Source organism: Tribolium madens, unplaced genomic scaffold (genome assembly GCF_015345945.1).
Source record: "Tribolium madens isolate multiple individuals breed KSU strain unplaced genomic scaffold, Tmad_KSU_1.1 Scaffold_3;HRSCAF=73;Tcas5.2_LG2, whole genome shotgun sequence".
Lineage (NCBI taxonomy): Eukaryota > Metazoa > Arthropoda > Insecta > Coleoptera > Tenebrionidae > Tribolium > Tribolium madens.
The window spans coordinates 10,825,407-10,845,086 of NW_025401006.1; the positions used below are offsets into that span (position 1 = coordinate 10,825,407).

The window sequence follows — 19,680 nt, forward strand, 5'->3', positions numbered from 1 at the left end:
TGGAGAGATTATTACATTGCGAATGTCAAGGGTGGCTAACTGGATGGGGACTTCCCAGCCAAACCAGAAGAAATATTAATTTTTTATTGTTAACACTATTAATTTTTTTTGATTTTTTGTATGATTCTGTGCCTCAACTCGCTTAAACATAAAATCGGAAATTGGATTTAAAAAATTATTGATTACATATTTGGGTAATTCCAATCCCTCAATATTGTATAAAAACACATGAAGTGTGTCACATATCGGCGTTAGCGAGGCATCCATCAGGAAACAAGCACTTTTCAAGAACAAAAACACGCCGGGGGTGGCTGGAGTCCGCTGAAACATGCAAACATCGCTCGCTCTGATTTCAATATAGCCGCATCAACCCCTTCGGGGGCGATTTTTACATTGCAGCGAATCATCCCGCTCCCACCCCCACTGCGAGCACAATAAGGATCTGTCAATTGTGGTGAGCTCGCGCCCGCTCTATTTGCCTGCCTGCTGCACGGCACTGCTATGATATCCGCGGAATCTAGGAAATGAAAAATGCATGTTCCGCATTAAAAGCTCGTTTGAGAGTATGATGGAGTATTAATAGGATACTCTGCCGCCGCTGCCACCGCCGCCGCCGTCGCCCCGTCCCCGATTTCGGCTCTGCTCGATGCGTACTACAGAATAAATGCAATGAGTGTCATCTGCATTTGGCGTTATATCCGATGCCGTTTCACTGACGTTAATTAACGACGATAAAAAACCTATTGTGGGTGTTTTACAATAGATGCTTTCAATGTACTGCACTTTCTTAAGCTTGCATGCAACGAGATATCGTCGCAAAAAATTTTGTAAAAAATTTGAAATTTTGCACTTTCTTATGCGAAACTAGCACAGAAATACGCACCATCGTAATTGGTGAGAAAAAATCTATAAAACAGTGCAGGTTCCTAAAAAAATTAATTAAAAATGCCTATTCCGGCCTACGTAATTTTTATTATTTTATAAATTTTGGCAAAACTACCATACAAACTAAAATGTTTTAAACACTTTTTATGTAAAATGTTTCAAGAATTCGATGGATGTCGAGAAAACCAAAAATAATGTAATTTAAAAGCTGTCGATAGATAAAAGTTTTACATATTTTCGCCCATTTCTGCATTTTTTTGATATGTACTAATTGTAAGACAAAGATCTTTTTTATTAGATGCAAAATAAAACAAGTTTTTTAACGGTGCTGAAATTAAGTGCTTTTCACAAATAGTTCCACAGATAAAACAACGGATTTCCATTTTACGTATCGCCAAACAATCAAAATTTCGAAATTACGCTCAAAAGCTTTTAAATCAGACCAACTAAGGGTTTTCAGAACTAGGAAAAATGGATAAAAACCGGTAAAATTTTGATTGCAGTAGGCAACCAGATATACATGAAGCTAAATATTTGAAATCTCAAACAATGACAAGCAAATTTTTACGTGTTCTTGCTATCAGCAACGTTATCAGTGACTTAAGAAATTTGTCTGGTATTATACAACCGAAAATTTTCCGTTTTTTGCAAATTGTAAGTATTATGTTTCTGATAATAAAAAATTCACTTGTAATCATAATTTTTTAAACTTCTGCTGGTGTAATATCGTTTAATGGCAAATGCAGTTCGGTTGTACAGGGTAGATTATAAAAACGTCCCAAACCATAATTATTATTTTCAAAGATATGACGCTTGTTTCACCGGAACTGACAACAATTTCAGTTTTTTAATGGAACATCCTGTGTTTTTATTATTTCTAGATTTCTTATTAAATTGTCTTTCAACAAACTCAAGAAGTTTTTATCATTAACTTTTGCTTTTAGGCAATTAAAAAATTAAATTAAATAAAGTAGGCTGTGGAAAGAACAAAACATTTTTATCCACCTATAAAGAGACTTTATTCCACACTTTAGCTGCGTATAAAGTATCACTTTATCCTCTAGTGGAATAAAGTAACATTATTCCACTGTTAGTAACCAGCGCACCGCGTAATTCCACTTAAGAAAATTAAACATTCTTGCGTGGATAAAACGCTACCTAACACACTCTTAATAAATAACTCTTATTCATTTTATCTAAGACAAGCAAACGATTGCTGACAAGAAAACTGTTCAATTTTAATCAAAGCTGAAGTATTGTAAAAGGACTGAAATTATGGCTTGGAGCGTTTTTTGTAGTCCACTTGTATAAAACTTTTTTTTGCTTCTTCTATCATTTTTTTATAAAAATAAATTGAGATTTCATTTTGTAAATAAAACTCAAATTATTGTTGAGAATTTTATTATATCATAATAAATTATTTAAAATAAAATCACTACTGCGCAATTTTTATTCGAAATCCAATTAATTAGTGAAACTGCCCTTTATTGATCTCAATTGTCATTTATAACAACAAACTGTATGAATCTAACACAAATTTAAAACATGTTTAATACCTTAATACTGGAACACTTTATACAACGCTACTGTCAAATTAATGTAGGCAATAAATAGTTTGATTTCTTAAAGAAATTATATACAGTAAAAATCTCTATAAAAGAAAACTTATATTTACACCGGCTGATGTCTACATCTCTACGATGAAGCGGCAATTTTCTCACAAATCTCATTGGTAAATTCCGAACATTTGGCTTTCCCGCCCAAATCACCCGTCAAATATTTCGCTTCTTTGATTGTTTCAAAGCAGGCATTCTCGATCCTCGTAGCGTGTTGGTTGAGATTCATATATCTCAACATCATGACGGCCGACAAAAGAAGAGCAGTAGGATTTGCCAAATCTTTTCCGGCAATATCCGGAGCAGTTCCATGAACCTGAAATTCACCAATCACAAGCCGCCAAATGGCTAACGATCAACGTACGGATTCAAACAATGCGCCATTAAGACCAATGTTGCCAGATGGTGTCAAACCTAAGCCACCTACAAGACCCGCACACATATCGGAAAGAATGTCTCCGTAGAGATTAGGCATGACCAAAACGTCATACTGGGTGGGGTCTTGCACCATGTTTAGACACACGGTATCTAGATATTTCTCCTCAAATTTCACGTCGGGATATTTCTCGGCCACTTCGCGGCAACATCGCAAGAAAAGACCATCGGACATGCGCCTACAATCATTTGTTACTTGGACCAAGGCTACTAAGACTAAGGGCTTACTTACATGATGTTGGCCTTGTGAACTGCAGTCACTTTATGTCGATTATTGTCTTTGGTGTATTGAAAGGCGAATTCTGCGACACGTCTTGAGGCATCTTCAGTAATCAACTTTATACTTTGTACAACGCCGTCTACGATTTCGTGTTCAATTCCGGAGTATTCACCTTCAGTGTTTTCTCTAATTGTGACGACGTCCACATGGTCATATAGCGTTTTATATCTAAAGTCCGAAAAAATTAAGCGTTATTTTGACACCAACAGGTGGCACTTTGTCGTAATGAATCACTATGTATATCTTCTAAATTAAATAATTATTGATAATTTTTTAAAGGTCAGACGGTCAGACGTAACTAAAGGATTATATAAACAATGAATATGAGATAAAGACTGAACTTTGATAGGGACATCCTTGTCACATGTATTGATAATTTTGAAAAAATACCAACCCTTCTAAGCTCCTGCAAGGTCTCACATTGGCATACAAGTTGAATTCTTTTCTCAAGGCTAAGTTGAGGGATCTGTGACCTTTGCCTACGGGAGTCATTAGGGGGCCCTTGAGCCCTATTTTGTTCCTGTTGACTGAATCAATGGCAGCTTGCGGGATCCCAAACTTGCCATCAGGGCCCTAACGTGGATTTTAAGAACTTTTTATATCTTTACTTATGTTAGAATTACCCTAACAGGAGTGACATCTACAGATTCCCACTCAATGGGAACATTGGCGGCAGCAAAAATTTTTTGTACGGCAGCCGAAATTTCCGGTCCTATACCATCCCCAGGAATAATGGTGCATTTTTTCACATCACCGCTGTAAAATCGGGAGCCCACTGTACGTTTGGACGCACTGGTCTGGAATTAAGACATGTGATGGGATCTAACCTCAAAATCAATTGTCAAGTTATGTAACTTACTTCGGTTTTTTCTTTTGGAATGGTTTTTTGTGTAAGGCTTTCAAGGAGTTTGCGAAGACGGGGGAAACCCCGTGTTAAGTTTTTTAAAAGCGATTTTGGGAAGTCTGACATTGTGGACAGATGGGGTTATAATAAGAGGACCATGCACGTGATAGTTGCGTTAATTTGATTAATTGATAAGGGACGAATTGATTTGATAAAGGAGACTTACGATGTTTTTCAAAATTCTGGCTGCCATGTCACGAACGTTCTATTAATATTTTGTTTTCGTACAGCGGATTTTTCAGCACCCTCCTGAACCCCGGAGTCCCGTAATCACATACTGCGCAAGCGGTGTGCGCAAATCGAAATTTTCGGTCTGATTCAAAGAAAGAAAAAATTATCAGCAATTTTGACACGCAACACAGTGGAATTATTTTTATTTTTGACATTTTTCCCAAGTATCAAATAACAAAAGCAGGTTTTTTAATTATATTAAACCATATTTTATTGTTTTTTTTTCTAAATGATTATATTTAGATATTAAATTTATTTTACTAAAATGATTTTAATTTAATTATGACTCAATAAAAAAAATAACAAATTTTAATTTAAAAATTCCAGGCTTGACTTTGACAACTATGGCACATGCGTATGTTGTGTAGTGTATTGTTAGTTGCATAATTCGAATTTTTGGAGGTTATGGGAGTAAACAAAAATATTCAGTGATTTTGTAATTATCTTGCTCAAATCGTCGAGAAAATGACGGAAGAAATGCATTTTTGGAATCCGCAAGACCAGAATTACGTCCCAAACTACTATGAAACTGATTATAATCAAATGCCGACACAACCAGGAGGTGAGACTTTGAGCCCCTTAAAACTATACTCCTCTACGTGATTTCCAGACTTTCAACCGTTTACCGACTACAGCGGTCAAATTCCTACAATCCCTGATGTGTCAAAATTCTATGATCCCCGAAATGTGGATTTTGAAGAGGAACCGCCCCTTTTGGAAGAGCTTGAAATTTATCCAGACCGAATTTTGCAAAAAATGTTAGCGGTTTTAAACCCTTTCCACAGCCACGGACTAACAGATGATGCCGATTACTTGAACAAAGATCCAGATTTGGCTGGACCAATTTTCTTTTACTTAATTTTAGCAGTTTGTTTGTTTTTGTCAGGGAATAAGGCACATTTTGGGTATATTTATGGAATATCAGTATTGTCGTGCTTGATGATGTATTGTCTATTGAGTTTAATGACCGCACAAAGTGTCTTTAATGTAACAACTGTTGCAAGTGTTTTGGGGTATAGTCTAATCCCTATTGTCGGTTTATCAGTTTTCGGGGTGTTTTTCTCTTTGAAGGGGTTATTTGGGGCGATTTTAGCTACATTGTCTGTTATGTGGTCCAGTATTTCAGCTTCAAGACTCTTTGTTGCCATTTCTGGTGACAGAGAACAGCAGCCCTTATTTGCGTATCCTTGTGCGCTAGTGTCTGCAGTTTACGTTCTTTTGGTAGTTTTTTAAGTCATTATTTATTTTTGTATGTATTTGTTAAATAAATTATTCAAGAAATACCTTGTTTTTGTGCAAAAGTCAGTTATTGTCACTAGATGTCGCTGATTTGCGAAACGTCACCGGTCATCCACTTCTGTCAAAATCCACTCGTAAAAAAGTAAACATTTTCTTTTAGACATGGCTGTGTGACTCTTAAAATTCTCCTGCTTTAAATTCTAGTGTTCCTATTTGAAGATTGACGCAAACTTTTTCATTTTCGTCCCATTTTGGTAGTCCAAAATTATAGAAATCGTGTTTTTTGTTTATTGCGTCATGACATTCAGACCTTGACATCTCATCAAGGTTTGTCGGAGGTTTATATACAAAAAAATTCTTAATATTTGCACTTGGACGTGGATGACCATAGTGAAAGTGAAATTCTGTTCTTTGATTTAATATTGTCAAGATGACGAGTGTTAGATGTGGAATTATCACAGTGGGGAAACTAGCCCAGGCTGTTCGCTCCACCAAACTGCAACAAGGTAGGGTTTTTGACGAAAATTGGATAATTCGGACCAATTCTGACCTATTATGTTGGATAGATAAGAGAGGTGCAAAAAATTATCAAGAATTGTGTCGTAGACTGATAAGTGAGTGATCAAAATAACCTCAAAAGAGGGAAAAAATCAGCTGGTGATGATTGGAATTGACTTTGGAGTTTTTCTTCTTTTTTAATAGGCTTTGCCAAAACCATAATAACAATGAAGAAGTTATTTAGTCATGCGGATTGCAATTTACATACTTTGCTTTTAGTTTTGTGGTTTTTGTAATAATATTGTATGGAAATTAAGCATTCATGAGGTCTCTTCCTTATTGGCATTTTGTCGGGGCTATTCAGTTCAAAAATTGCAATTTTTGTTGTTTTTGTATCTAGATCAAGGCTTTTGTCTTAAATTGTTAATTCCTTCTTATGCTGTTTTATAATAATTAATAATTATACAATGCACGTTGAAGTGATGCCCTTGAATGAAGTAGATTTTGTCACAATTTTCGAATATGAGGTTGAAATTTAAATTAATGTGTCTCTAATTCAGAAAAAACTTTATGCTTTCCTCGAAATCAAATTGTCAAGCCTAGTTAAACTTTCACTTGATTAGAAATTCCATTTTGAAACCCTCCTAAACCGTGAATTTAATATGAAACAATCAACATTAGGATTGCCTAGGTCAAGTCGGAATGAATAAATTTGTAAAAGCTACAAATTAATCGAATTGTCTGTAATTATAACCAAGCGTAAAAAATAACACTTTTAAATATGTAATTGTAATTCGAATGCACCTTGAAGGCCAATTATTACATAATCATAATAAATAAATTGAAGTAGGTCGTGAACCTTGAAACTAAAAACACTAATTTGACCCGACTTGAAACAAAATAAAAAACTTAAATGTTTTATTGCTTTTATTTATTTATTTCGTTTTTAGGTGTTTTATCAGCCATTTACACCAAACAACCCAACTTTTCCAAATCCCTCTCGACCTGCGTGGTCCTGTTGAAATCGGCAGGATCAGGGGATCCCCCGACTCAACCGCCGTCGAAAGATGTGTCAGGGAATGACAGTGGCGGCGGTAAAAATCGAAACACACTTTCATGTCCCAAATGTGGCGATCCTTGCACACACGTCGAGACTTTTGTTAGTTCGACGAGATTCGTAAAATGCGAAAAATGTCACCATTTTTTTGTCGTTTTGAGCGAAGTTGACAGTAAGAAGAAGGAAGGGGTGGATAATAAAGCGGGATTTTTCCGCAAACCGCCACCGCCGCCGAAGAAAATTTACGATTATTTGAATAGGCATGTCGTGGGACAAGAGCATGCCAAGAAGGTAGGTTTTGTGAATTTTTCGTTAATAAACCCGGAAATTTTTTTAAAAAATTTTTAAAATCTAGTTGGTAACACCTAAGGATTCCAAACCAGTGTTGCTAGGTCAAAATTTTTGTAATCCCTAGATTTAGTTGTCAAAAATTCCTAGAAATCCCTAGGGACTGCCAAATCCATTTAAATTTTAATTGTTTATTGGATTGCATAACAAAATAAGAATTTCAAAAAAAGTTTATTAAAACCATTTTTGATTAAACAAATATAATAAATAAAACATAACTTACACAGTTGTCCTAAAATATATTTTGAACAAACTAAATACACATTATTAATTTAATTATTAAAACAGAAACTAATAAAAAATATAATAATAATTCGTAATAATATCAAGAGATCAAGGTAATTTGTAATCGAGTCATCTTTAGTTCCAAAACGTATGTCTGATTTGAACTAATTGCACGTGAAACGTCAAATAAAATGACAAATCGAAACGGCAAAATGTGCTGGAATTAGTCGCTGGCGTATAATACTCGTAATAGGAGCATTCTTTTTTTCAAGGTAAATCATTTTAGTTAAATAATCATCTTTTTGATCATGCGATTTTACTTTTCATTTTTTTTGACGTTTCACAGACATACGTTTTTGAATTCAAGGATGACGCGATTACAAATTATCTTGATCGGTCGATATATTTATAACCTGGTGATATCACGTGGTTAGAGGATGTACTTATTTCGCATAAGTCATTATTAATGGAGAGTTAGGGAGTTACGTATTTTCTTGTTTAAAACTTGGATTTACTTGTGATAATTCCCTCCAGAAAAATTACAGTGATCTTCATTATTCCCATCAACTCGTGTCAAGTTTCTTTAACTTTTTATTGTTAGATGGTGTTGCCTTTAATTTTTTTCTGCTTTTTTTTAAACATTTTAATGTGAATTATTATTAAAAAAATTAAACTTGAAACCCTGGACACAAAAACAAACAAAAAGCGTCTCCCAAAAAGTTGTTTCATGATTTTTAAAAAATCCCTTTTTCCATCAGACAGTTTAAAAATCCCTAGATTCGGGAAAAATCCCCACACCTGGCAACCCTGTTCCAAATAAACTTTTAATATGGCAGCTTTGACTTCCTCTTTCTGCCTTTACATTATTCAATGTTACCAACTTAATTTCAAAGTCACAAACTGCTTTGATCTAAAATTTAATTACACTCCTGGTATTTTTATAGTGCTTTTTACATTTTATATACAGGGTGCGCCAGAACTCGCGCCCCAGAGAAAATGTTCAAGTAAGGTAAGATACCAGGAACATGAAAAAAATCTTTAAAAAATTCTATCTCTCAAAAAATTTTGACATTTATTTTTTGACATTTCACATTTTTTTATATATATTTAATGATACTGATGCTCTTGTATATGTTTTTTTACAATTATTTAGTAAAGTGACGAAAATTTTGCCAATAAAAGCCACAAATAACATAGAAAAGAGTTACAATTTAGGATACAGCTTCCTTGTTTCCTCTTTTAATAGCCTACAGCAAAAAAACTTGGAAAATTATTTTTACAACAGAAATAAATAGAGTCAAAGTGCAAACTTTAAACCCTCATATCTTCAAAATTTTTATAGATAATTTTTTTTTAACATTTTTTCCATGTTCCTGGTATCTTACCTTATATGACATTTTTCTCTGGGGCGCGAGTTCTGGCGCAGCCTGTATTAATTTGATTATAATTTACACATGTCTTGCAGCTTTTTTAAAGAAATTTCCGGATATATCCCTGTTTTTTTTTTGTAAAATTTGTGATTTTTGTGCAGGTATTATCCGTGGCTGTGTACAATCATTATAAGCGTATTTATAATAATAATCCCAACGGTCAAGGTGGTGGTAATTCGCGGCAGGATGTGGCCGTTATGGAACAAGGACTTCACCAAAATGTCACTCATAGAGGTACCGTTTTTACAGTGATTAAAAATTTCATTAAACGATATTTTAATGAAGTTTTTATGTTTACTGTGTTGTTATTATTGTGCAGATCTTCTTCATATAACAGGATTGGGGCATGGTAATGTGATTGGTGCGAATATGTCGGCCCAAGAATCGAACCGAAATCCTACAAGCGGTTCAGAAATTTTAGACAGAACTACACACGAGTTAAAATTAGAGAAAAGTAATATTTTGTTACTTGGGCCTACCGGTTCTGGTACAGTCTTCAATTTTTTGTTTATTAAATTTTACAATTAAAAATTTTTAAGGTAAAACTCTTCTAGCTCAAACTATAGCACAATGTTTGGATGTACCTTTTGCAATTTGTGATTGTACTACTTTAACCCAGGCCGGTTACGTAGGCGAAGATATTGAAAGTGTTATTGGGAAATTGTTACAAGATGCCGGGTTTAGTGTAGACCGGGCCCAAATCGGAATTGTTTTTCTTGATGAAGTCGATAAAATTGGAGCCGTCCCTGGAATACACCAATTGAGAGATGTTGGCGGAGAGGGGGTACAACAAGGGATGTTGAAAATGTTAGAAGGTACAGTCGTAAACGTGCCTGAAAGAAACTCACCTCGGAAATTACGCGGAGAGACTATACAAGTCGATACAACAAATATTTTATTTGTTGCTAGTGGTGCCTATAACGGACTTGAACGTTTAATTCAGAGAAGAAATAACGAAAATGTATGTATTCACTAGTACCAACCTTAGAAAAACTTGTTTTGTGTTTAGTATTTAGGTTTTGGGGCCCCAGTTTCGGGAAGTCAAGGCCGGAGGGCAGTGTCACAACAAACCTCCGTTTATCAATCGTCACAAACAGCCGAAGAAGAAAATGCTGAAAAAGATGCAGCCTTGAAACTAGTGCAAGCACGTGATCTCATCGATTTCGGAATGATACCAGTATTAGAACGAACTAATTTTGAAAAAAAAAATTAATTAAATCTTGCAGGAATTTGTTGGGAGGTTCCCAGTTTTGGTACCTTTCCATAGTCTGAATAAAAACATGTTAGTTAGGATTTTAACCGAACCCAAAAATGCACTTTTGCCTCAGTATCAGAGGTTATTAGCAATGGATCAGTGCGAGTTGTCTTTTACCCCAGAGGCTCTAGATGCGATTGCTACTCTGGCCATGGAAAGGAAAACTGGAGCTCGGGGGCTTAGGGCGATAATGGTAGGGATTAGGGGTTGTAGGATTGTTGTAATGCTTTCTTTTCAGGAATCTTTGCTTTTGGAACCGATGTTTGAGGTCCCGGGATCGGGGATTACGACGGTTCATGTTACTGAGGAGTATGTGAAGGGGGAGTCGGGGCCAGTTTATGAGAAGAGGACGGATATTGGGACCGCTGATGTGAATGATGAAGATGATGTTAATACGTCGATTAGGATAAAGCAATGAGAATCGCCAAGGAAGTAGTTTTATACATTTTATTTTTATTTTTTAGGCAATAAATTGTTTTTTTTCTGACGTGAAATTTAGTTTTTGTCACGTGTGTATATATTTTAGCTTGTTCCTATCAAGGTGAATTTTATTATGAAGTTAATTGTATATAATAAAGGTTGATCTTGTTCATGTATATTTATTTGTAATAAATTTTGTTTTTACAACTTTTATGGTTGAGTGTTGGTGTAGTCAAAATCGACCTCCTGAAGCTCTTGTCTTTCCCGTAAAAAGTCCTGAATGAAGAGTTCACGCATTTTTGCTTTCCTTGCCTAAAGCCACAAGTGTGAAACTTATTTCGGATTCCAGAACTTACCGTTAAGTGAATTTCGTGCAAATTGTGGACTTCTTGTCTCATTTGCAAAAACCAGGGGTTTAAACCGACGTGCACTTTGGCGTCAGTTGAAATATCATGACGGTATTTAAACTTCATGATATTTTCGTTACTGAAATTTTCACAAAATACAAAAATTCACACACTGTTTAATGACAGAGGTGTCAAGAAGGGTTACTCACATTTTGCGAATTACGTCAGGCTTTTTATTGTCCTGAGTCGACATTTTTACACTAAAAGTAAATAATAGAAATTATTGCAACTGAAACAGTGACAAAATTCAATAATTCAGCACAGAAGCGTCAAAAATTTGAGTACGGCAAGGGATTTTTTTTTTGTTAACGTGGTGACACTGGTCATTAATCGCGACAGGGGAACCATCAAGAAAAAAAAGATTCGTATTAGATGTTGTTTATTATTTTATATAACGAACAACTAAATACTTAAAACATTGAAAACATACATTGCCGAATATCTGAGATCTACTTCCTTATAGTGTAACAATAAATGGAATTATTTTCATGCAAAAAATGAGTTTTTATCACTGAATTCATTCAAGTTTCAATGTTTGCACAAAAACCAGGCAAGAAACAATTCGGTACAAAGTTACAAAAATCGCCCTGTCATAAAAACAACAAAAACTTAATTCGATATTTGGCTTAACTCAATAAATAGGAAATAAATGACTTATGACTAGTAGAAAATGAATAGAAGATGACTGACTTATTGTCTTTACTTACTGTTTTATTTTTATTAGAAATGCACAACAGTTTTAGGCTCGTGAATAGTGATTTGACCGGCCTTAAAAAGTTCTTGGTGCAAAAATATCTTAATCTACAATATCGTTAAATCGTGTAAATAAAAGATATGTCAATTAATATGTACACGTGCCTTAATGTCTTTACAAAAATCATGAAACGTGGACCAGAAACTACGATCTACATAGTGTGGCTAAGCATATTTGTGTCTTTTCCAAGATTTAAGCGTTTTCTTTATGTAGACAGCAACAGAAGTTTGACAATTTAGTTTATATAAAAATAGTTTTTTTTTTTCATTTAGGAATTTATAAATGTGGCGTTTAATTATTTTTGTAGATATTTATGATGTCCGATTCAAATTTCTGTTGCTTATCAGACAAATAAAATTATTTGGACCACTTCTACTTTTCCCCAAGAAACTGAAATAATTCTTTGAAAGGGTAACATTTATCAACACTGAACGTCGAACGAAACATTGTAAAGAAGGCAACGATAAAAATAGATTCTTAGGTACAATAACACAAACCTAGTCCCATGCAACAACTACTGACGTCCAATACACAAAACAATTAAATTAAAATCACAACAAAATAATCACAAAAACCGTCGCTGTTTCACTAAAGATCGCCATTTTCGATAGCTTTATTGAGATCGGCGACGATTCTTCCCAATGTTTCTCTATATTCCGAATTCACTTGAAAAATATCATCTAGGAACTGTTCGTTCGAGAAGAAACTGAAAACGCTATCGATTCGTGATAAGGACTTTTCGGTAAGATGTTTGGACACGATAAACTGGAGGCACTTGTGTGACTCTGCAAGAGCCGTAGTTAGATAATTCCTATCATAGCTGAAGTCCACTTCGTAGAACGATATGATAGCCATTCCAGCCATGCGAAACTTGCTTTTGAACCGTTCCGCTTGTTTCAATTCCTCGCTTGAAAACTGGCCATTTCGGTGAAGAACCCCAAGTTTAATCACCACTTTGATGATATTCTTTATCAGCTTTTCCGCTTCTTTCTTGTTATGGGACTGTACGAATCAAATGGGGCGGTTTAGAGCGGGGCGTGGTTAATTTAGAGCGAGAACGGGGCCGACTCACTTGCATCAATCGCGATTGATCGATTCGAACCCCGCGCAAGCTCTCATTGGCCATACTTACGTATTGCTTGGCAAGACGGTATAAGTTATCCAATAGGGATGCAGTAGTGTCGTCGATGAATGCACGAGCCACGTTTTTACCGGCCATGCGAGACAAAATCTTTTTCTGGGCACGTAGGCCGATGTCACGCGCCTTGAATGCGCTCTCGCTCATGACTGAAAAACAACAAAAAAATGCAATTTGCAAAACGTTAACATTGGAAAAGAATCGATGAATTCTTGGCTCGCATGTTTGCTAACTGTATTTTGATACTTGGAATTATCGCGGTTAGGATCTAGACATGCAAAGCAATGTCTGTCTAGCATGAAAACACGAAATTTGGATATAGTCTCACATTTTAAATTAATAATTGTGATTTTTGTTGCCAGGTTGGGAACCAGGGGCGGATCCAGGAATTAATTATAGAATAATCTTATTTATTAAAACTGAAAATATTTTGTTTTGTTTTGTTCTCGAACAGGTCTTTTTAAAAAATACAAAATTTTTAACTTGATTTAAAATTGTATCTTTGTTTTTTATTGATATTATTTCACTTTTTGGATAATTTTTTTTTGAAAAACTTTATGTGAAACTTTATTTTGGTGTTGCCATTTCGACAATTAAAAAATCTATCAAATTCGCTAAAAAGATTAGGGGTTTCCATTAAAAAAAATGTCGCTGCCGTCATTACCCAAAACCAAAAAGTGTGGAATTTTAAAACAAGTTAAAAAGTGTGAATCTTTAAAAAGAGAATTAACCTCTTCGAGCATTTTTACCAAAACAAAATATTTTCTGTTTTAATAAAATTATTCCATAATTTTGCCGCTCACTCGATAAGGTGTTCTAGCGAGTAGTAAAGTTCATTATTCAAACAGATAAATTTAATTTAATTAGAAACCTAAGATGTGGCCCAAAAAAAATTACAATTGATGATTTCTTTTTAAATCGGTAAAAACTAAGTAAGTATCGAGAGATCAAGATATGTAATTTGTAATCGACTCGTCCTTGTATCCGAAAACGTATGTCCTGTGCGTATGTCTGTAAAACGTCAAATAAAATGACAAGTGAAAAGGTAAAATCCCATGATCAAAAAAATAACTAAATTTATGATTTACCTTCAAAAAAGAACGGTCTTATTATTATACGTCGGCGACTAATTCCAGCCCGTTCTGCCGTTTTCGACTTGTCATTTTATTTGACGTTTCACGTGCAGTTAGTTCAAAAACAGACATACGTACAGTTGCGGAATTAAAAATTCTGTCACTTTAAAAAGTTCACTGTAAACTACCTTTTACTGTCATCATGACATTGACATTTGACAATTAGACTTATTTTGATTTGTTGTTAAAATTGTTAATTAAACAATTTGTCTTAGGAAATTTATTAATTGAACTAAGAGAAATTAAATCATCGCTTAGATCTGCTGCCTACCCGTTATTATGCCACAAATCACTATTTTTGAAAGTAAATAAGTCAAAATGACATAAATATGACAAGAGTAAAAATAAGGTTATTAATATAAAGGTTGTTTTAGAGTTTACATTATGAAAATGACAGTACTGCCCGAAATTTTAATTCCGCAACTGTACGTTTTCGGATCTAAAAATGACTCGATTACAAATTATTTTGATCTCTCGGTATATGTATAATTTGTATTAATAAGTGTGATTTAAAAAGAATTCTAATGTTTTTATTTAAAACATTAGAAAAAACTTTAGGTCATACGGTTTTTATATTAAAATTTAAATATAAAAAATTGAAGCTTTCGATGGCAAGTTTAGGGGGGCCCTGGCCCCATCCCCTAGATCCGTCCTTGTTGGGAACCTTGACTAACAAATTTAAAATTTACTTTCTCATAGACAAAACCGTCGCCTGAAACGAGAATTACCATCGTTTTTTTTATTAGAGAGTTCAAAAGAAGTTAAAAGTTTATTGTGATAATAATTTACTTAATCATAATATGCAAGCCAGCCTCGGATGTAGTGACGCCCACAGTTTTTGCTGACGAAGTGACACATTTAATGCATTGTAAATGTTTTGCCATAAATTCCTTAAAAATGACTTATTTTTATCACTAATGTTTTGTTATCTTACAGGTATATTGTTGTGCTTATAAATTTACAAAAACAAAAGGATAACAAAAAGAACCTTGAAATAAAATAGGGGACATACCTGGTGTTTCCAACATTAGACCTAGTGTTTAAAAATTGGGACCAACTCAAAAAATCCTAAAAAAAAATAAAAAAAATGAAACAACTTAAAAAAAATGGGGGAGAGTGTGTGCAGACTGCAGACTTACACAAACAATTGCTGCATTCTGTCGCAATGCACTGATAAATGAGCCAACTTTCGAGTTCCACCATTGTAGTCATTTCGGAGGCAACTTAAAGGGCAGTGAAAGACGTATACAGAGCATCTGTAAATAATGATGAGTTTATCAAAATATTGACAAAGATAACGGTTTGAGGAAAAAGTAGCGATTGCTGAGGGTGCGTGTATGCAGAGGGAAATAGTTAAACAAGGAAAAGTCCAATCGATATCTATTCAAGCTTCGCTACCTCTACACCGCTTGGGCACGTCCGAATATGTTAAATAATACTACGATTGTGCTTTAATTAAATTGTTTGACCCTATTCTGGAAGTGGGTCGGAATGTGTACAATTAAATAAATATTTCGCTCGATTTTGTGACCTTGCACGTACAGGAAATACCGTTTAGTTGAATTAACAAGTTCATGAAATTTGTATAAAAAGGAGTTTCTAGACTATTTTTAAATAACCTTGTTATTTTCGTCGAGAAATGATCGATAGAATACATTTTTGACGTGTAAGTAGGTTCTATAACATCCGACGTTTTAGGTACTACACCAAAATTTTTTGATTTGAATGATTTATTATATTCACTTTGCAAATAAAATTGTACGCACAACTACAAAATGTTATCATAGATAAAACTCATGTTTGCTGTAAAAACATCTCGAGTAGGTAAATACAAGAACCAAATATCAACTAATAATGATGCATTTAGTTAAAGCCCTTAAACAATTGTTGTGATGATAAAACTGTTTATATTTTAATTATCATAGATTTATCACGTACTCGAGTTTGAGTGAATCACTGTTTTCTAACAACTCTATTAATGGGGAACAATGCTCGTTTAGTCATTTGGAAATCGTGTTTAATTTGAATAACAAAATTAAATAATCCAAATTTGGTTTTTTATCGGGGGTCGGATGACATTAGGAAGGCCCGCCCACTGAGCGAGAAAGGCTCAGAAAGGCGAGAAAGGTAGATTTTAAAGGAGATATAAATTGAACGTCAAAATTTAAACGTTTCTGAATTTTCAATCTCCATTTTTGTCTGTTTTTATTATTATACTTTATACTTAAATTGTAAACCACGTCAATTTTTTTTTATTTTAGTAAGTCATTCTAAATATATAACAGTAAAATAAATAAGGAAAGAGGAAAAAAAAATCAATGAGGAAACTTGTTGAAAAAAAACAAAATATGTAATTAGAAAAACAGTTTAGATCTCAGCGAGAAATTAAATATATTCTTAAGATTTTGTTAAAATGAGACATAAAATGCCACAAAGGTCTGAAATTCCGTAATTTCTTGTTTTGAAGGATTAAGGGCGTTTTTCACCGAGAAATTCACAACATTCGAAAGATTATTCCATAATAAGGCAGAAAATTGAAAATTAGATCGAAAATTTGTTATTTATTAACGTTTTGCATCGAGAAACTCCAGAGATTTTGCCAAGGCAGGTTATGAATTTAACACAAATTCTCACTGGGAAAATTAAAAAATTTGGTATATTTTGCAAAAAAAGCTAAAAGGAATTTAAAAAACAGTTCTTTTAAAGACTTGCAATTTTAATAAATAATTCATTATTTTGTGAGGCGGACGATTAGTAGTCTCGCTAGATTTAGGGATAAGAGGTTTTTCTTATATCATTTTCCACGTCAAATCATTTATCAACATCAATACATGGTAATGGTGAGTTTTTGCCTGACCGCAGGCGCAAGTTTAAAACATATCGGCTAATTAAGTAGTTGTGGGATTTATTTTTTATTTGTATTTGCCAGAAAATGATTATGATTTGAATAATTGTCTGTCAATTTTTTTCTCATTCTTTTGCCGGGTCAAAAAATAATATTAATCTATAATAATCAATCCTAGTTTTGTAAAGGCCAAAAATACTTTTCTAAGTTGTTCAATTATTTGTAATAATTTTTCAGTTAACATAATTATTTTATTAATACCAATTTTTGCATGTTTTTTCACACCTACTTTCTTTCTCTTCTATCTCTAGCATTTCAAAATAATTCAAATTGATAATTTTCAAATAATTTTAGTAGAAACGCAGTAACCAAAATTTAAAAAATACTCGTAGCATCTCCAAAAAAATACTCCAATCGTCCAATGAAAATATTAGTTAAATATTTTTTTCCTTATTCAATTCAAATCTGTCCGTAGACGCTATCAAACATCGTAGGTATACAATTTCAAATTTTACAATTAAAAATTTTTGTGAGTAACAGTAATGTATGTCTAATACATATACGAAATACGAAAGTTACTCACTACCGAAGTTTACATTACACTTTTCTAGGATTCCTCATGAAAAGCCCATTGAAAGAAAGTCTACTATTTTTTTAAGTTATTAAAAAAAAGGTCGCAAATCGAAGCTTTTTGCTCTGTTATTATTTAGGAAACTGGTACTCTTATTAAACTTGAGACATCTTGTATGTAATATCTGATTTGTTGGATCACTGGTGTACAAAAGGAGTCTTCAATGAAGACCGTTGCTGTTCCCCACCTGGCTACCAGGTGTTTGAGAAATAGCGCGAACAATCTTGATACCTCAAGTAGAAAAATAATCACCGGATGCATCCGTTTTTTCAAGCCTTTGATCCGTTGCACATTTTTTCAATAGGAAAATTTCCTTGTTGACACTTGAAACTTGTTCCTCTAGTTCACAACCTGATTTGCATGCTAACCTTGTAAGGTCAGCCGGCACTTTTCAGTACGCCTATTGTAAAATCTTTGTGCGTAATGGACCAATTTAAAATTCTAATTTGCACCATTCACTAGGATAATAACCAAGTGTTAGTCTCAGTAATGAAAATTAAGTATAATAGTCGATGAGACTGTCATAAAGGTAATCTTTGTTCAGTTATTGAGCTAGTGGTATCACGTACAGCCTCAAGCTGTGCACATACCGAACGGGTCAGATTCTTCAAGCATACGTGGAGATGCCACAGGAGTTTTTCGCAGGATTTTGCCCAGAACTGGTGCAATTACACAGGAATTATGCGGTTAGATAACCAAAACCGTTAAGCTGATAAATCAAAAATGCAGATTTTAACGCGACTGATGGGTCTACAAACAAATTGATCGAGAAACAGTTAAAGCTTTAGAATAAAAAACCAGTTTGGGGAATAAATATTCATGGTCGGGCCCATAAGCGCATTTCTGATGCTTATCGTTTGTCCAAATTATGTGCTCAATGAATAAATTTTCACCAGGAATTTTTGAACAATTACTAAAATTTTATGTACTAATATTTGCGCAAATTTCGAGTAATTGGGGCACTCTATGCACATATTCGAGCTTATTACTGTAACTTCTCAAGTTTCTAGATTCCAGTTTCATATAATTATAGGTGTATGTCCATGTAAAGAATGTTGCTAAGTTATGTAATGCGTTGTTTTAACTAGTTTTAACGAAACCTCTCCTTGAATAAATACCCATTTTAAGACATTCGACTTGGCCATTAAATAATGTATTTATTAGTGTAAAAACAAACAATAAATTGAATAAAATTAAACGATACAACGAATCGGAATTAATTTTTTGCCTACTTACGAGTTTTATTTGGGAGCATGTGGTCATTAAAAGTAAAAGCACTCATCCTTCCTACTGCGCCAGTTTTATGACAGTTGGCGTCTCCTTGGTGTGTTAAAAGGACGTTAAAAACGCAACTGGAAGGTAGCATCCGTAATTAAATGCGGAAGAGTGCAAACACTTGGCTGATTTATTTAATTCAAGGAAATACGATTCACACATGTCACGATTTTGAAAAACTTGTAATAAAAATTAATAATTTATTGCGAGCCCCAATTAGATAAAAAAAACAATATACCAAATATTTTTTTTAAGATAAATTTCAAACCTTGACTTGGTTTAAACGCTACAAATAGGTGTAATAAATTTGAGATTGAAGGAGTGGCTGATGATAGCCGCTTATGAATCATTCTCCATTCTCCCATAACGCAAAAAATATCTACAAACTAACAAATAGGCGCAAAATGTGCACTTTTGTGCGGTCACTATTATTGACTCCTTCATAAAAAAAATTTAAAAAAAGAGACCACTTACAAAATTAATAGACGATTAGTGGGATTGTAATAGTGCGTCCTGCTGATGTCAACAGAAATCAATAAAATTTTGCTTATTTATAAATTTCAAAAGAAATTATTGTTTACTATCGCAACACTCACTGCCATTCACTACTCTCACATCTGCTCTGCGCCCCTCTTTTGCAGCTACTAGCAGTAAATAAAATTACTACAGAGGGC

At 33.9% G+C, this 19,680-nt stretch overlaps 4 protein-coding genes across 7 annotated transcripts; 2 read left to right on the top strand and 2 right to left on the bottom strand.

Moving 5' to 3' along the window:
• Positions 1–1,418: 1,418 nt before the first annotated feature.
• Positions 1,419–5,632, top strand: LOC123008147 (protein YIPF5-like). The gene is made up of 3 exons (XM_044403790.1): positions 1,419–1,539; positions 4,679–4,913; positions 4,962–5,632. The coding sequence occupies exons 2-3, from the start codon at positions 4,817–4,819 to the stop codon at positions 5,582–5,584; spliced, it is 720 nt and encodes a 239-aa protein (XP_044259725.1). The 5' UTR covers positions 1,419–1,539; positions 4,679–4,816; the 3' UTR covers positions 5,585–5,632.
• LOC123008144 (probable isocitrate dehydrogenase [NAD] subunit alpha, mitochondrial) lies at positions 2,270–4,475 on the bottom strand. Of its 2 annotated transcripts, none has more exons than XM_044403787.1 (6): positions 4,287–4,475; positions 3,840–4,013; positions 3,611–3,789; positions 3,169–3,384; positions 2,866–3,115; positions 2,270–2,817 (listed from the first exon to the last, which is right to left on the bottom strand). In XM_044403787.1, the coding sequence occupies exons 1-6, from the start codon at positions 4,311–4,313 to the stop codon at positions 2,581–2,583; spliced, it is 1,083 nt and encodes a 360-aa protein (XP_044259722.1). In that variant the 5' UTR covers positions 4,314–4,475; the 3' UTR covers positions 2,270–2,580. The 2 variants fall into 2 exon arrangements, with proteins under 2 accessions (XP_044259722.1, XP_044259721.1); XM_044403786.1 differs by lacking the exon at positions 4,287–4,475 and adding an exon at positions 4,076–4,230.
• Positions 5,633–5,695: 63 nt separating the features above from the next.
• LOC123008143 (ATP-dependent Clp protease ATP-binding subunit clpX-like, mitochondrial) lies at positions 5,696–11,036 on the top strand. 2 transcript variants are annotated; one of them, XM_044403784.1, is made up of 8 exons: positions 5,696–6,096; positions 7,039–7,436; positions 9,250–9,382; positions 9,468–9,635; positions 9,688–10,109; positions 10,158–10,325; positions 10,375–10,596; positions 10,642–11,036. In XM_044403784.1, the coding sequence occupies exons 1-8, from the start codon at positions 6,021–6,023 to the stop codon at positions 10,819–10,821; spliced, it is 1,767 nt and encodes a 588-aa protein (XP_044259719.1). In that variant the 5' UTR covers positions 5,696–6,020; the 3' UTR covers positions 10,822–11,036. The 2 variants fall into 2 exon arrangements, with proteins under 2 accessions (XP_044259719.1, XP_044259720.1); XM_044403785.1 differs by having other exon boundaries at positions 9,486–9,635.
• On the bottom strand, positions 10,987–19,633 carry LOC123008149 (tumor necrosis factor alpha-induced protein 8-like protein). 2 transcript variants are annotated; one of them, XM_044403792.1, is made up of 7 exons: positions 19,481–19,633; positions 15,395–15,511; positions 15,268–15,323; positions 13,117–13,271; positions 11,380–12,986; positions 11,180–11,309; positions 10,987–11,135 (listed from the first exon to the last, which is right to left on the bottom strand). In XM_044403792.1, exons 3-5 carry the CDS (start codon positions 15,281–15,283, stop codon positions 12,573–12,575), a joined length of 585 nt encoding a protein of 194 aa, XP_044259727.1. In that variant the 5' UTR covers positions 15,284–15,323; positions 15,395–15,511; positions 19,481–19,633; the 3' UTR covers positions 10,987–11,135; positions 11,180–11,309; positions 11,380–12,572. The 2 variants fall into 2 exon arrangements, with proteins under 2 accessions (XP_044259727.1, XP_044259726.1); XM_044403791.1 differs by lacking the exon at positions 15,268–15,323.
• Between the last annotated feature and the right edge of the window lie 47 nt (positions 19,634–19,680).

Excerpts from the sequence above, each read along its gene's own strand:
- LOC123008143 (XM_044403784.1), top strand. The coding sequence starts at position 6,021 with ATGACGAGTGTTAGATGTGGAATTATCACAGTGGGGAAACTAGCCCAG. Across the intron at positions 6,097-7,038 it reads CTCCACCAAACTGCAACAAG|GTGTTTTATCAGCCATTTAC; the intron begins GTAGGGTTTTTG and ends TTTCGTTTTTAG. Across the intron at positions 9,383-9,467 it reads CCAAAATGTCACTCATAGAG|ATCTTCTTCATATAACAGGA; the intron begins GTACCGTTTTTA and ends ATTATTGTGCAG.
- LOC123008144 (XM_044403786.1), bottom strand. The coding sequence starts at position 4,186 with ATGTCAGACTTCCCAAAATCGCTTTTAAAAAACTTAACACGGGGTTTC. Across the intron at positions 3,385-3,610 it reads CCTTGCAGGAGCTTAGAAGG|ATATAAAACGCTATATGACC; the intron begins GTTGGTATTTTT and ends TTCGGACTTTAG. Across the intron at positions 3,116-3,168 it reads GTTCACAAGGCCAACATCAT|GCGCATGTCCGATGGTCTTT; the intron begins GTAAGTAAGCCC and ends AAATGATTGTAG.
- LOC123008149 (XM_044403791.1), bottom strand. The coding sequence starts at position 15,467 with ATGACTACAATGGTGGAACTCGAAAGTTGGCTCATTTATCAGTGCATT. Across the intron at positions 13,272-15,394 it reads AGAATGCAGCAATTGTTTGT|TCATGAGCGAGAGCGCATTC; the intron begins GTAAGTCTGCAG and ends GTTGTTTTTCAG. Across the intron at positions 12,987-13,116 it reads ACCGTCTTGCCAAGCAATAC|TCCCATAACAAGAAAGAAGC; the intron begins GTAAGTATGGCC and ends TGATTCGTACAG.
- LOC123008147 (XM_044403790.1), top strand. The coding sequence starts at position 4,817 with ATGACGGAAGAAATGCATTTTTGGAATCCGCAAGACCAGAATTACGTC. Across the intron at positions 4,914-4,961 it reads AATGCCGACACAACCAGGAG|ACTTTCAACCGTTTACCGAC; the intron begins GTGAGACTTTGA and ends CGTGATTTCCAG.